General features: G+C 35.3%; 1 protein-coding gene across 1 annotated transcript in view; it reads left to right on the forward strand.

The window, feature by feature from the left end:
- Positions 1-14,135, forward strand: part of LOC120304680 (cytochrome P450 7B1) — a 105,805-nt gene that overhangs the window by 71,327 nt on the left and 20,343 nt on the right. The window contains exon 2 of the mRNA XM_039335545.1: positions 2,077-2,213. Within this exon, the coding sequence (XP_039191479.1) occupies positions 2,077-2,213 (137 nt within the window). The remainder of the gene's footprint in view (positions 1-2,076; positions 2,214-14,135) is intronic.

Raw genomic sequence — 14,135 nt, forward strand, 5'->3', positions numbered from 1 at the left:
GGTTAAGTAAAAATTATGTAAAAAAACCCCTCAAAAGTACTGGAAAGAAATATACCCCAAAACTCCCTTTTTACAATCCTGTAAACCCTTACGATGAGTGGATGACACTGAGCATTTACTGGCCGGAAGCCCTTTCTGACACCACACAGTTTGTAGATGTTTTTTCTTTTCACTCTAAGAGAGAAATATCTACCTCTACCTAGAATTGAACTCGCAACTTTCTGAGTGGGACGCAAACATCTTCACCACTAGGCCACCACACTGCTCAAAAGAAATATATCAAATCATTCAAAACATTCTAAAAAGTAAGCTTCTTTTGATATTTGAAAACCTTCTGAGTTATAGGATTAATTTTCTTACATAAATTTCTATGCTATGTTTAATAGCAGTAAAGCTTTGATAGAAATAAAGGCTTAATCTTTGATTAAACTAGTCTGTCTCTTGTGATTATTACAAAATGAGTTGTACTGCATAAATGTTTTTCCTGAGGGACTCTAGCATCAAAGCCATTTATTTTGCTTCTGTTGGTATTTATGAAATCAGTTGCAGGAGGCTAAGCATGGGATGCCACAGAGCCAAGGATCCCTTGCATTTGAAACTTGATAATGTATTAGGATTTCTAACAATCATAGGTTTAATTTTTACAGCTCTGTTAAAATTGTAATCTCATGAGATAAATGTTATTAATAGTGGATTTGGAAGCCATATGATAAATTCTTAAAGAAAACAATATAGTTTGCTTGCCTTGACTTGTTTTATAATGAAATTACTGATGCATAATACAGTGTGCAGTAAAAAGGAGTATAGGCAACTTGTTCCTCCCTCTTATTTCTTTGTTAGGAAATATTCTAAGTAAACTTGAATATATTGTTTAAAGAAATTGTATTAGCTGTGAGCTAGAATTAAGTTCTTAATTAACATTTAGACCAGACATGTCAAACTCGCGACGTCACGTGACGTCACACAACGCATCGGGACGATTTTGCCATTGCCAGCAATGGGGTGGGCGTGGTTTCCGCGTGACGTGTCTGGCCTGCAGGCTGGCAGTTTGACACCCCTGATTTAGACTAAAGGAAATATAAATGTAAATGTATTCAAGTATTACCTTTGAACAGAAATATTAAATAAGAGGTTGGAAATGTAATTTTCTTTAAGAACATATACAGTAATAATAACAATAACAACAACAACAATAATAACAATAATAATACAGTTAGAAGGGACCTTGGAGGTTATCTAGTCCAACCCCCCGCTCAGACAGGAAACCCTATGCCATTTCAAACAAATGGCTGTCCAATCTCTTCTTAAAAACTTCCAGTGTTGGAGCATTCACAGTTTCTGGAGGCAGGTGGTTCCATTGTCAGGAAATTTCTCCTTAGTTCTAGGTTGCTTCTCTCTTTGGTTAGTTTCCATCCATTGCTTCTTGTCCTGCCTTCAGGTGCTTTGGATAATAGCTCGACTCCTTCTTCTTTGTGGCAACTCCTGAGATATTGGAGCATTGCTATCATGTCAACCCTTATCCTTCTCTTCATTAAACTAGACGTACCCAATGCCAGCAACTGTTCCTTATATGTTTTAGCCTCCAGTTCCCTAATCATCTTTGTTGTTCTTCTCTGTACTCTTTCTAGAGTCTCAACATCAGTATTAACTGATGTATCAACATGTTGATACACATACCCACTTTTGTTTTTTTTAGTTAGTTTTTGTAAATTAGATTATTTATTTATAATTTCAATTGGGAAGATGTTTTAGACTTTAAAAATACTAAATCTGATTATTTGAGTGTATTTTGCTTTACTTTGGATGCTTGGGTATATATTATATATACTGATTATATATAAATTTTACCATGAATCAGTTCCCTGACTGAACATTTAAACCAATTTGTATTGATTTTACAATATAGTGAAAAATAAGTGGCAAAATGTATGGATGTAGAAACCTTGGCATCTAAGGAATTAAAAAAAAAATCTCAGAGTGTGACTTCCAAGCTTTCAAATTTTCAAATATAAAGTATGGTACTTCGATCATATTAATCTATGTATCAATCAACAGTGCTTTCTTTTTATTTTTCAGGCACACTGGAGAACCTCCCTTAATAAATGGTTGGATTCCTTTCTTGGGAGAGGCCCTGAACTTTAGAAAAAATGCTACTGGTTTTTTATTATCTTTGACTAAAAAACATGGAGATATTTTTACCGTACACCTGGCTGGTGAGCAACATTTTTGTTTTGTTTACTTCTTAGAGTCTTTTAGTAGGTTAAATAGTAGTACAATGGAATATAGATCCATCATTCAGTTTAAAGGCTATCCTTCCATCCATCCATCATGCAGACTGCCTACTTTAGATGATTCTGAGCAGATTGAATTTAATAAATAAGAATAATTAAATAAGAATAATTAAAGTAATGTGTGTATTTTATTTCAGTCTCCCATATTTAGGCTTAACAAATATAATTCTAAAGTAACATTGTGAGAAAAATAGAAAAACATTTTTCTACATTTTCAAAACCATGAATGATTTTTAATATTTTTACTATGTCTTCATTTCCCTTTCTTCTAACCAGAAATGTTCAAACACTATCATTTTTTATAGAGGATTAGATTATAGGGAACTATAATATTTGTTTAATAAAATCACAAGTTTTTATTCCAAATACCTGGAACTCCAACACAAGAATTCCAAACTACCTGGGAATTTGGGGATTTATAATTCTAACAAATCTGGAAGGAATCAGGTCGAGTATGCTGCCAGGCCTTAACTGACATGATTAATGTGTTATTTGGACCAAGCCAATAAGAAAATTGTTTTGGTGTAGTTTTGCAATTTCATTTTCATCCTTTTATGTTTTATTTATAATTTTTATTGGTTTATTAGAGCTACTGTATTTTTCCCTTTTGCAATGTTACTTTATTGACTTAGTTTATGATGTTGACAAGATTGGAGAACTCACTTGGTAGAGGGAAGGCTGGTCACCTTCCGAATAGTCAGATGAGGCTTCAGAAAATCTGGAGGAGATTATCCCTATGCAGCTTCCTGCAAGGCCAGGCCTCTAAGCTCAGCCCTCTCTGAACACCTCCCTCCAGTCTAGCTGGATATTTCACCACAATATAATACCTAATTATTTCAAATAATATACAAGTTTGTACAAGCAAAAAAAAAGAATCCCAATTTTTAATCATTTTTAATATCTGAGCCAGAATGACATCTTATGATGCACAGCACAGAGGCACCTCATTTGTAGTCACCAGAGTGCATAATGCAGAGGTTTCTGACATTCCATGAATTGGCATGGGGTGGGGAAGTATGGGGAAGTAAGGGTGAAGATTCTGATGACTACCAAAAAATTTCTGGCCTATTTTTCCAAGTGGTTGGGTCTTTTTGTTCCAAAGGACAAAATAAGTATTTTGCCCCTTGTACTTCTTCTCCCCCAAAATCTATCACAAAATCCCACCAACAGCCTGCACCCATCAAACAGAGCAGCACAATATAGTGCAATGGGAGGCCAAAAAAGATCACACATCTCTGCTTCAACATATTGTATTCTGGCTTATGAAAGAGAAAAAAACAGATATGTTATAATTTATGGTTTTTGTTCATTTACATTTTCAATATTTTTTATTAATTATTGGAAGGTCATGGAGTTACCATAAGAACTGAGACCCTATTACTTCATGTACTAATATTTCAGGAAGCTTCTCGGAACTGGCAAAATAGAGGAATTCGGAAATGCCAAACTATTTGCAGCATTTCTGCACTAGCTTTACCTTTTCCTCTTGATGTGCTTCTAACAGTCTTGTCAAAAATATTGCCAATATATAATGTTCCCCTTATTAATTCTCAGATTAGTTCATTTGGAAAACATAGACTGATGCTCTGAGTTTCTGGCATTGCCTCAGACTGGTGACGTGATTTCACTGATTGTACTTTCCTGTATGATAAGCAAATGATTGTCATTCTGAAAAGCAATAATGGACATGGATGTCACCTTAATAAAGAAATTATTCTCCACAAGAAACAGTGGAAATTCCTGACCTGTCGTGGAAAATAGTTCTCTAATTGGTTTTGTGTGGTGGTGCAGCAGAATCATTTTCCCTAAACGTCATTCCAGTGAGTCACTACTGTACATCATTGTCAACTTTTCAGCAAAATCTTCCTAATAAGAAAGACCAGTGTTACGTAAATAGAATCAGCAATCCCTCCCTTTTATGCCCCACAAAACCTGTTTCTACATGTGGTGTTTTCTCTGTGTATGTGTGTGTTTGTGTGTGTGTGTGTATAGAGTACAGCCTGAAATTCTAGGCAACACTATTATTAATTGTAATTGTTTTTCCCTGTAGCCCCCCATCCTGTGTAGAATTCAAAGTGAATCTAAGCTAACATGAAGCTAGTGTAGGAAATTTAAAATAGAAAATAATTGTTGGGGAAGGAGTGTTTTTTTTTAAAAAAAAAAAAATCTATACAGCTGCATACAGATCCCCATATAACCTGCTCTGACCTCACAAGGGTTTTGAAAGTGGGAGACTTAGCCTGCTTCAATCACTTAATCCCACTTAACAAAACAATTTTCCGGAACATCTCATCTTTCATATCTACCCAGCTAAAATATATTGTTACAGCTACTGCAAGCTGTATATTCTGTTCTAAGCAAGTCTAATAAACAAATATGCAGTGGAGATATGCTTCATCAGCCAATAAAGAAATAACATTTGAATGAAAGGAACTTTTTTTCAATCCCAGAGAATTTATTCCATTAAATTTGATATTGGGCCAACTTGATTATAAATAAGTCTGTTAAAGATAACATGCAATGTATTTCCCTACCATATGGATAATAGCATTTTGGCTGCTTTAATAAGCTGCTTTAAACTATACATTTCTTGAACAATCTGAGATCATTGGATTCTCCTATATGTTTTTCACATTTTCTTCATGATTTTTATATTATTCCTGGGTTTTTTTTGCAAAGATTCATTGTGAGCTGAATGGACATCCAAAGCATTCATATGTAAACAGAAATTAGAATTTTCATAGTATATGTGCAATATTATTAAATTAACAAAATCTAAAAGATTATCATTATAAGATTTGTAAATACTGTATGGATGCATGCAACAGGAGAAGCTAACTGTTTACTGAGCAGCAAGGAGTGTTTAAGTAGTTTTTAAATTCTCGGCTCTGTGTTCCCCAAGCAAACCCAAGAATATGAGTTTTTTTTAGAATAACAGAGTTGGAAGGGATCTTGTAGGTCATCTAGTCCAACCCTCTGCTCACGCAGGAGTTCCTACATCATTTCTGACAGGTGGCAGTCCAGTCTCTTCTTGAAAGCATCCAGTGATGAAGCACCAACAACATCTGAAGGCAATCTGTTCCATTTTTTGATTGTTCTCACTGTCAGGAAATGTCTCCTTATTTCCAGGTTGAATCTCTCCTTGATCAGTTTCCATCCATTATTCCTTGTCTGGCATTCAGATGCTCTGGAAAATAGGTTGACCACATCCTCTCTGTGACAATCTCTGTGACAAGTTAAGTAGGTAAATTATATAAAATTAGTCAGGAATATATTCAAGAAGGCATGCATCTAAGATCTCAAAGGGGACATCTTTTTAATGAGCAGACCTGAAGTGTGTTGGATGTTCTTGGGAGCAGTGCCACAAACATGTAAAATGTTACATACAATTTCAGTAACAGATGACCATATTTTATGTATACATGTGCCTATATTATGATGCATACTTAATAATACAGGCATTCCACAATGTACAACCATTTGTTTTGAACCTTTCAAAGTTACAACAACGCTGAAAAAGGTATCTTAAAATCAGTCTTCACATTTACGTTGCAGTGTCCTTATGGTCACATAACTGAGATTTGGGCCCTTGGCAACTGGCATGTATTTGCAATGGTTCAGCACTCTCAGGGTCATGTGGTCACCATTAGTGACTTCTCAGCTGGTTTTCAACAAGAAAGGTCAATGGGAAAAGCCAGTTTTGTTTAATGACCATGTGATTTGCTTAACAACTGTTGCAAAAAAATTGCAAAATGACCCAGTCATATGATGACTTATTTAACGACTGCATCACTTAGCAACAGAAGTTCCAATCCCAATTTTTATCATAAATCAAGGACCACCTGTATTACTCAATGAAGTTAGCAATAGACTATGCAAAGTTTCTTGCTGAATATTAACATACTGAAAACCTTGTGCTCTGTTTCTCATTGGTGGTTGTACCTTTGATCAGATGAGACGAGGATTGAGGATTTCCAGTTAGATCTAAAACTAATGAATGCCAAATGAATAGTATATGAAAAAAATATTTTTAACTAGCTGATGCTTTAAACAGGAAGGCCATAATCCTGACAATGTACAGAGACAAAAGTCTGCTATTGTTTAAACACTCAATTCTTGAGCTGTATTTTCAAATGCTGAGATATAATAAAGGGGACAATAGAAGGACAGCAGATATGAGGGTTGTATGGTTGTAACTCTGATCAAAATTTTATTGAACAACACTCTACTTTACAATCAAGACACTGTGTATTTCTGCCATGATCCCAGGAGGTAACTCCCAAGTAAGGATATATAAGATATCTGGACTTTTGTGCAGAAAAAAACCCACAGAATTTACAAAGACTTGTAGGATTAATCCCCCTCCCCAGTCACACATCAGCATGTAAAGATTTAGCCAGTAGTTAATTATATTGAAGTTTCTTCTTCTTCGCTTCCTCTTCTACTACTTCAGATATTGAGGGATTATATTGAATACATTATATTGATATTCGTGATATTCATTGATATGAATATTGATAATGTTCCATGTATTATTTTGAAGTATACTTTATTAATAAATATCCTATTAATATGACTTGCTTTTGTAAGTAAATGTTATTTAATTCAGTTTGTACTGGATTTGAATTCTATGGATATTTTGTTTTCTCTTCTCTCCCTCCCCCTTCTTTCCTATCTTTGTTACTTGAGTAGTGATTTTGCAAATGGGGTGTTGCTTTTTGGCATGAAGTGAAATTAATTGGACAAACAGAAGTGTTGATTTCATGACACTTTGTCAGAAATGAATTGCGTGCAACATTACACTTCAGTGGGCTTACATAGAATAAGAGTATATAATTATACAGGTCATAAACAGATTCATTTGGAAACAAATCCAAATGATTCCTAAGGGATCATAGATCATGGGCATGTATTAGGACTGTGTTTCAAACAATTGTGTTCAGAGAATGGATGAACTTTTTCCCAATCCTTAAATGATTATTTACTTTATATTGGTAATTAAATATATAAGAATTGGGGATTGTTTTGCAAAATGTTTGAGTCAAGATCACAAAGAAAACAGCTCATGTTTTTCATCTGAAAATAGCAGATGGTGGACAGATGGTTTAAATTAATATTAATTAATTTTTAAAGAAATTTTAAATTGTTTACCCTGAATGTTCAGAGTTGGAAAGTTAGCTGACATCTTCAGGTTAATAGCATTCAAAATCATCTTGTTAAATAATATCAGAGCAGAGTGTAGTATTTCCAGTCTTTTGGTCACTGGTGCTTATAATAAAAAGTGACTCCCAAGATGATTTCTTTGTGATAGATTGGACTGTAGCCAGAGGGAAAAAAATACTCAAATCTCTGAATAGTTTGTGGTTGAACTATGAAGATAGTAATTATTTTTACCTTTGTTTACAAACTGTTCAAAACTAGAGGGGAGGTGCTTTGTGAACTTTTATCTGAAAGATTTCTAACAACAATTTGAAAATTTTTCACAGTGGTGTAACATTATAAATCCTTTATATTTCCAAAAGCAAATCTTCTCGAGTTCCATAGAAATCTTATTCCTAAGTACATAAAAGTCATATTATAGCCTTAAAAAGTTTTCAACCTTAATCTATAAAACTGGGAACAATTGTTTCAAAAATTTCACACCAAACACTGTGTTGAAATTATTTTTATAGTTTCAGTGACTGTTCATGCATCCAACAGAGAAACTTCTAGTTAGGCATAATTTTGTCAATTTATTTGACTTTTCAAGGATGAAACATTGCTACCTTGGACAATGAAAACCCATTCAGTTTTTCTAATGTGGATATCGCTCAATGTTGTCCATAGGAATTTGCCCCTTTCACATGAATAATAAATGCAGTATCATGCTACAAGCTCTGCCTCATTGTGACATATGTATGACACAGCAACACATCTTGAAAAGGGGAGAAACTTGTTTTGTTCTGACCACATTCTCTCCTGCATATCTCAAAATGCCTCTGGTTCTAGTTAATATTGGACAATGAAAGTGGATTACACCATGCTTATCAAAGAGGTAGTACAAGTATTGCAAGCAGGTTTTGATAGTTCTCTTTTTGTCTCTTTCTCCCTCCCTCCCTCCCTCCCTCCCTCCCTCCCTCCCTCTCTCTCTCTCTCACCCACACAAACACACACAAACATACATCATACCTGATAGCTGTGTCTAATGTTTGTTTAAAAAGGGGTGGGGATCTCAACATTTTCAGTTAGAAAATGAGAAAAGATGATGCAGTATTAAGATTGTGGTGACCATAATTTGGCCAGAACCTTTAACTTTAAATCTTCCAGAAAAGGAAAATTAAGTTCCTCTGAGATGTGATTGTGGATTAATAAAAGGCATTGCCAAATTGGAGCTTTCTGTACCACTTAAGTTAGATCATCAAAATATGCATGTTTTTGTGAATAGATATGAGACTTGCTTATATCTTGCAGGCTATATTACTGTATTTCCTGGTGTTATCCTTGAGCTTCTGATGTAGTTAAGCATCCTTAGTATAAAAACATACAAATCTAAACATTCACCACAAAATAACTGATCTTTATTGAGCCAATACAGAGTTAGAATTAACCTTTTTAATGCCATGCCAACTAGTATCCAGAGATATCCAGTGCAGTGATACTAGCTGTGTATCAAGAACATCAGGTGGTGGCCAGACAGGAACTGTTATTTTAGGTCAGAGGCAAAAGTTTAGACTGTATAATCCTATGCAATTATGTTACCTAGAAGTCATGGGAATCAGCAGAATCTTTAAAATATAGACAGTCGTGAGAAATTCAATGCTGAGAAAAAATTCTACATTTAGGCAAGAAAAACTAAATGCACAGGTATAGAACAGGTGGTACCTGGCTCAATAGTAACTGCAAGAGGAAACTTGGAGTCCTAGTGGACTATCACTAAAATATGAGTCAGCAGTGTGCTGCAGCTGCCAAAAAAGTCAACAGAGTCTTAGGTTTCATTAACAGAGGGACAGAATTAAAATCACGTGAAGTATTAATATTATTTTATAATGCCTTGGTAAGACCACACTTGGAATATTGCATCCAGTTTTGGTCACCACGATACAAAAAAGATGTTGAGACTCTAGAAAGAGTACAGAGAAGAGCAACAAAGATAATTAGAGGACTGGAAGATAAAACATATGAAGAATGGTTGCAAGAATTGGGTATGTCTAGTTTAATGAAAAGAAGGGGTAATATGATAGCAATGTTCCAATATCGAAAGGGCTGCCACAAAGAAAAGGGGTCAACCTATTTTCCAAAGCACATAAAGGCAGGACTAGAAGCAATGGATGGAAACTAATCAAGGAGAGAACCAACCTAGAACTAAAGAGAATTTTTCTGACAGTTAGAAAAATTAATCAGTGGAACAATCAGTGTTGAGTGCTCCAACACTGGAGGTTTTTAAGAAGAGATTGGACAATCATTTGTCTGAAATGGTGTAGGGTTTCCTGATTGAGCTGAGGGTTGTACTAGAAGACCTCCAAGGTCTCTTTCAACTGTGTTATTCTGTTATAGTCTGGAAATAAGAAATAAACTCTTATGTTTTCTATATATAACTGGAAAATAACTTATGTTTGTGGCTTTAAAAAGATGAATATGGAAAAATGTGTGCAGGAGAATATATTTTTATGTAGTGAAAGATTCAAGCATGTAATTTTTAAATGTTTTTTAAAATTAAAAAATCTGTGTATATAATAGCTCCAAATCTGTAACTATGAAATAGAATTAATAGCATTAATGAATGGCACCCACTAGCTCATATATTTCTCAATATATAAAATCTGACTTATAACAATAATAATACCAATAATGTAGGTGATAATTCTATACACATTTATTGACAGAAAAATTCTATTTATCTTCTGGGATTGTCTCTTAAGTAAACAGTCACAAAATTGTTATGTTGCAGTCCTTAAAACATACCTAAAGACTTAATAATATTGAATATTATTGAATAGAATTTAGAGCTTCCAGTTTTTAAAGGAAATGGATGGTGTAAAAGTTAAATAAATAGATCACTGCAGGATCTACAGTCCACTGACTTTTGGAGCTTATTTCAGAATTTTGGACTGCTTTATAACCTTTTTCATAATTGGACAACTTTATTTCTTCTTCTTAAGTGACATTTGCTTGTCAATGAATTGTGGGGCCCCAAAGCAAAATGCCAGAGAAAGCAACCACCTCCACATTTCAGTCATCATCTTTAAGAAAAAAGAAAATCTGTAATTAAAAAATCTTCCTATCTCAGAAGACTTGCAAGGAGTGCTTTTAACTCCTGACCTGTCAGATAGTCCAAATATTGGGAAAGTGTCTAATTTGGAATTGCTTCTAATTTTCTGCCTCATTATTTAAAGAGCTATAAAACTACAGAGCTTCAGTAATTAAAAACTACATAGATGCTTTAAAATATCAACTGTGGCTTGATTCTCTTAATAAGATGAGGCAGACCTGAAAATGATGGTTACTGTCTCCCATGAGAAAAGCAACCAATAGAAAGTGCATGATTTTCATAATGAAATCACCCATATTCAAGTCTGTTATATAGAAATTACCTATGATTTCTGAATATTCTCTATAATAAATGAAGGCAAATATACACTGCAGGATCCAATCTGGGTCGGTCACCAGGACCAGAGGTTTAGTCTTCTGAGTTTTTGGACTCGTGCTGGAATCCATTCTCAGGGATCTTCCCTGTATTGGAATTTCTTTTAGCGTTGAGCAAGATCACTCCTTGGTGTTGTTTATGGGAAAATTCCTAAATGAGCTTTTTGGTGCAGATGCAATGAATTAAAAATTAAAACTGCATACTGTTCAGATTTCCTCTTTCACTAAATTAATATTTTCAGTTAAACTTCTTTGATCTATGATTATCTCATGATAATATTTACAGTCCAAAGAAAAGGCAAGCTGGATTTTTGAGTATAATGTGGCTTTTCTGTAGGAGCAAAGCAACTCGGGTTTATTTATCTATTTTTGTTTTCTGTTGTTTGTCCCTGAATTCTTAGATAAATATATTATCAAGCCTCAAAGATCTTGACAATTGTATCAAGTTGGAATCACAAGAAGTTGTTTGTATTTACTATATTTACAACTTTTCAGATAAGGTGGATTTCATAGCTGGTATGGGGGAGGAATCTCTGGACTGTACAGAGAATGTGGAATATCTTTTCTAGACTCCACATAGCTTTTTCTGTTATCTTATAAATTTTAAAGAAAAGTTCTTCATTTTTCTTTACGGTACTCTATAAATGCTCTATAGCAGGGCTTTTCAACCTTTTTACCAATTGTACAAGTTTTAGGATATGGCAGTATTCGAGTACCACCTAGCAAGGTGTCAAAAACTTGATGACCCAAAAAAAAAACCTGTTCAAAGTTGCAATTGCACTGAAATGACTTATGACCATTTTTCACTCTTATGACCATTGCAGCATGCCCAGAGTCATGTGATTTATATTTGGGTGCTTGGCAACTGATTCATATTTATAATGGTCACAGTGTTCCAGGGTCATGTGATCCCCTTCTGCAACCTTTTGACAAGCAAAGTCAATGGCAGAGCTGCTGGTGGCCAAGTGCTAAGGCGGGACTTCCTTTCCTCCCTCCCTTCCCTGCCTCCCCTTTTCTCATTCCCATCTCCTTCTGAAGGAAGAATTTGAACCCCCCATCCTATATTTTCCCTCTTCCATATATTGATCAAACAAGGAAAAGCCTCCAGAGACAGAAAAGACAAGCTGCTGAGTGAATTAGCTTAAAAAGGCACATTCCCCTTTAAGAATTAGCTACTGGCTAGAAAGGAAAGTAAGGAGCGCAGCTGGCACTTAAGGAAGAAAAAAAATGTAAGTACTGGCTGTCAGCTAAGGCAACCTCCCCAAATGGCTCCATTCATAAGTAAAGGCATGCTACAGGCAAAATCCATTCCGGAGAAAAATACTTCAAAATCTCTTGCAGCAAAACTTACAGCTAACAACAGCAGAGCAATAGAAGCTAACACAAGACATCAGCCATCAGCCAAATAGAAATTGCCAAACACTCCTTAAGAACACAAAGCCCTCATTGCACAAATTCCAGAACTTCAAAGTGACAAAAGCACATAAGAATCCTTCCACTCTCCATCTCCTTCCCTCTTCCATGCCTCACCTCCAGCCATTCCTCTTGGAGGGCGACCCCTCCCCTGCTGCATTTCTTGCCTGTTTGCTGCTGCCAGCACAGGTGGCTGCCACAGCAGTTGTAGATCGGCTCATGGCCAGCCTGCTTGATCTCCTCTCCCCCCACCCTCACCCACCCCCTCCCTCTCCCCCTCCTGTGCAGCTGACTCCACCTCCTCCCAAGGCTGCTGCTTTTTTTCTCTCTCCCTCTCCTGCCCAAACTTTATAGGCTCTCCTGTCTCCGCCCCCCTCCTCCTTTCTCATGGGGGAAGGTGAGCCAAAAGTGAGCCTGGGGCCTTTGCAGCTCCAGAGAACTCTCTCACTGCAAGTCCTTGCCGGTGCTGGCTCTTTCCCTCTCCCACTACACTTGGCTAGGCAGGGCTGCGTACCACCTGTCACTCATTAATGTACCACAAGTGGTACGTGTACCACCGGTTGAAAAGCCCTGCTCTATAGTTTTCAGATTATTGTTTTAAAGCAACGAATTTCAGAGGTTTCCAAAGTTATATTTAACTTTTATGCTCGACTGAAGATAGATATGAAAAACCAAGATACCTGGGAGAAAAATGGAATATTTTAACAAATCAGAAACGTAGTGTTTTAAAGAATGTTAAATTTGTATCCCACAATCTTCCACAGAATATTCTTTTTTATGTTTATTGGCCATTTCAGAAGAGATTTAGCAGTTTTGAGTCTTGGTTTTGGTATTTAGAAGTGAAAGAATAGTGACTTATAAAGCTTTAGATTTGTTCAGCAGGTGCACTACTTTGGTTTAATATCTATAATGCTGGGATATGAAATAAGATTTTAAAAGGTGAATTTGTGAATTTTATAACAAAAATATGGAATTTATCAACTTTGTATTGTTGAAATGCTTAAGCTAAGTTTTAGTTTAGGTATTAGTGAATAATTCATAGGAAACATTTTAGAATTCATCTCACAGATTATATTGTTATATAATTATATTGTTAAATTAGTTATCTCAAGATACAACCTAGTTCAAATGGATAATTTGTTACTAGAACCAAATGCAAAAATGTATAGCATGTGTATACCCTTTGTTACTGAGATCAGGAGTATTATGTGATCCACAAATATTAACAGAAAAAAATAAAAGGCCAAAAACGTAGAGGCACAGCATTGAAAGCTTTGCCTGCATAGCATATTGTCAATGCTATCATGGTTTATTTTGCTATTTTTTCATATCTCAAAACACAATATAGTAATTTGTTGTAATTTCCTTTTTTGTAATGTACACATAAAATGTATGCTATATTTTTATATATAAAAATGTATGCCGAGTTTTGCTGCTCTTTTTCAGGAATAATGCCATAGTATAAATCAAGCTGCACTTAAAGTACTTTATTATTCTATTTTTAGGAATATCTTGCAATAAGGTATTTTTGAAAGATCTCATTTCTGGCACTGTGAGGATGGTACTCATTCTGAGATTGCCACATTTTATTATAAGTTGGAGGAAAACACCAGGAAAATGTTTTTAATTAAATCAGACTCTTCAAACCTATTGTTTTTTAGATCAGTATCAGCCAGCATATGTCTTGTGTTGGAGATGATGGGAGCAGTTGTACATGATTCTTCTAAGGCATTGTTTGTCAACTTCAGCAACTTTAAGATGCTTGGACTTCAACTCCTAAAATTCCCCAGCCAACCATGGCTAGCTGGG

This window comes from Crotalus tigris, unplaced genomic scaffold (genome assembly GCF_016545835.1).
Source record: "Crotalus tigris isolate CLP2741 ecotype Arizona unplaced genomic scaffold, ASM1654583v1 scf7180000017546.9332058, whole genome shotgun sequence".
In the NCBI taxonomy this organism is placed as follows: Eukaryota; Metazoa; Chordata; class Lepidosauria; order Squamata; family Viperidae; genus Crotalus; species Crotalus tigris.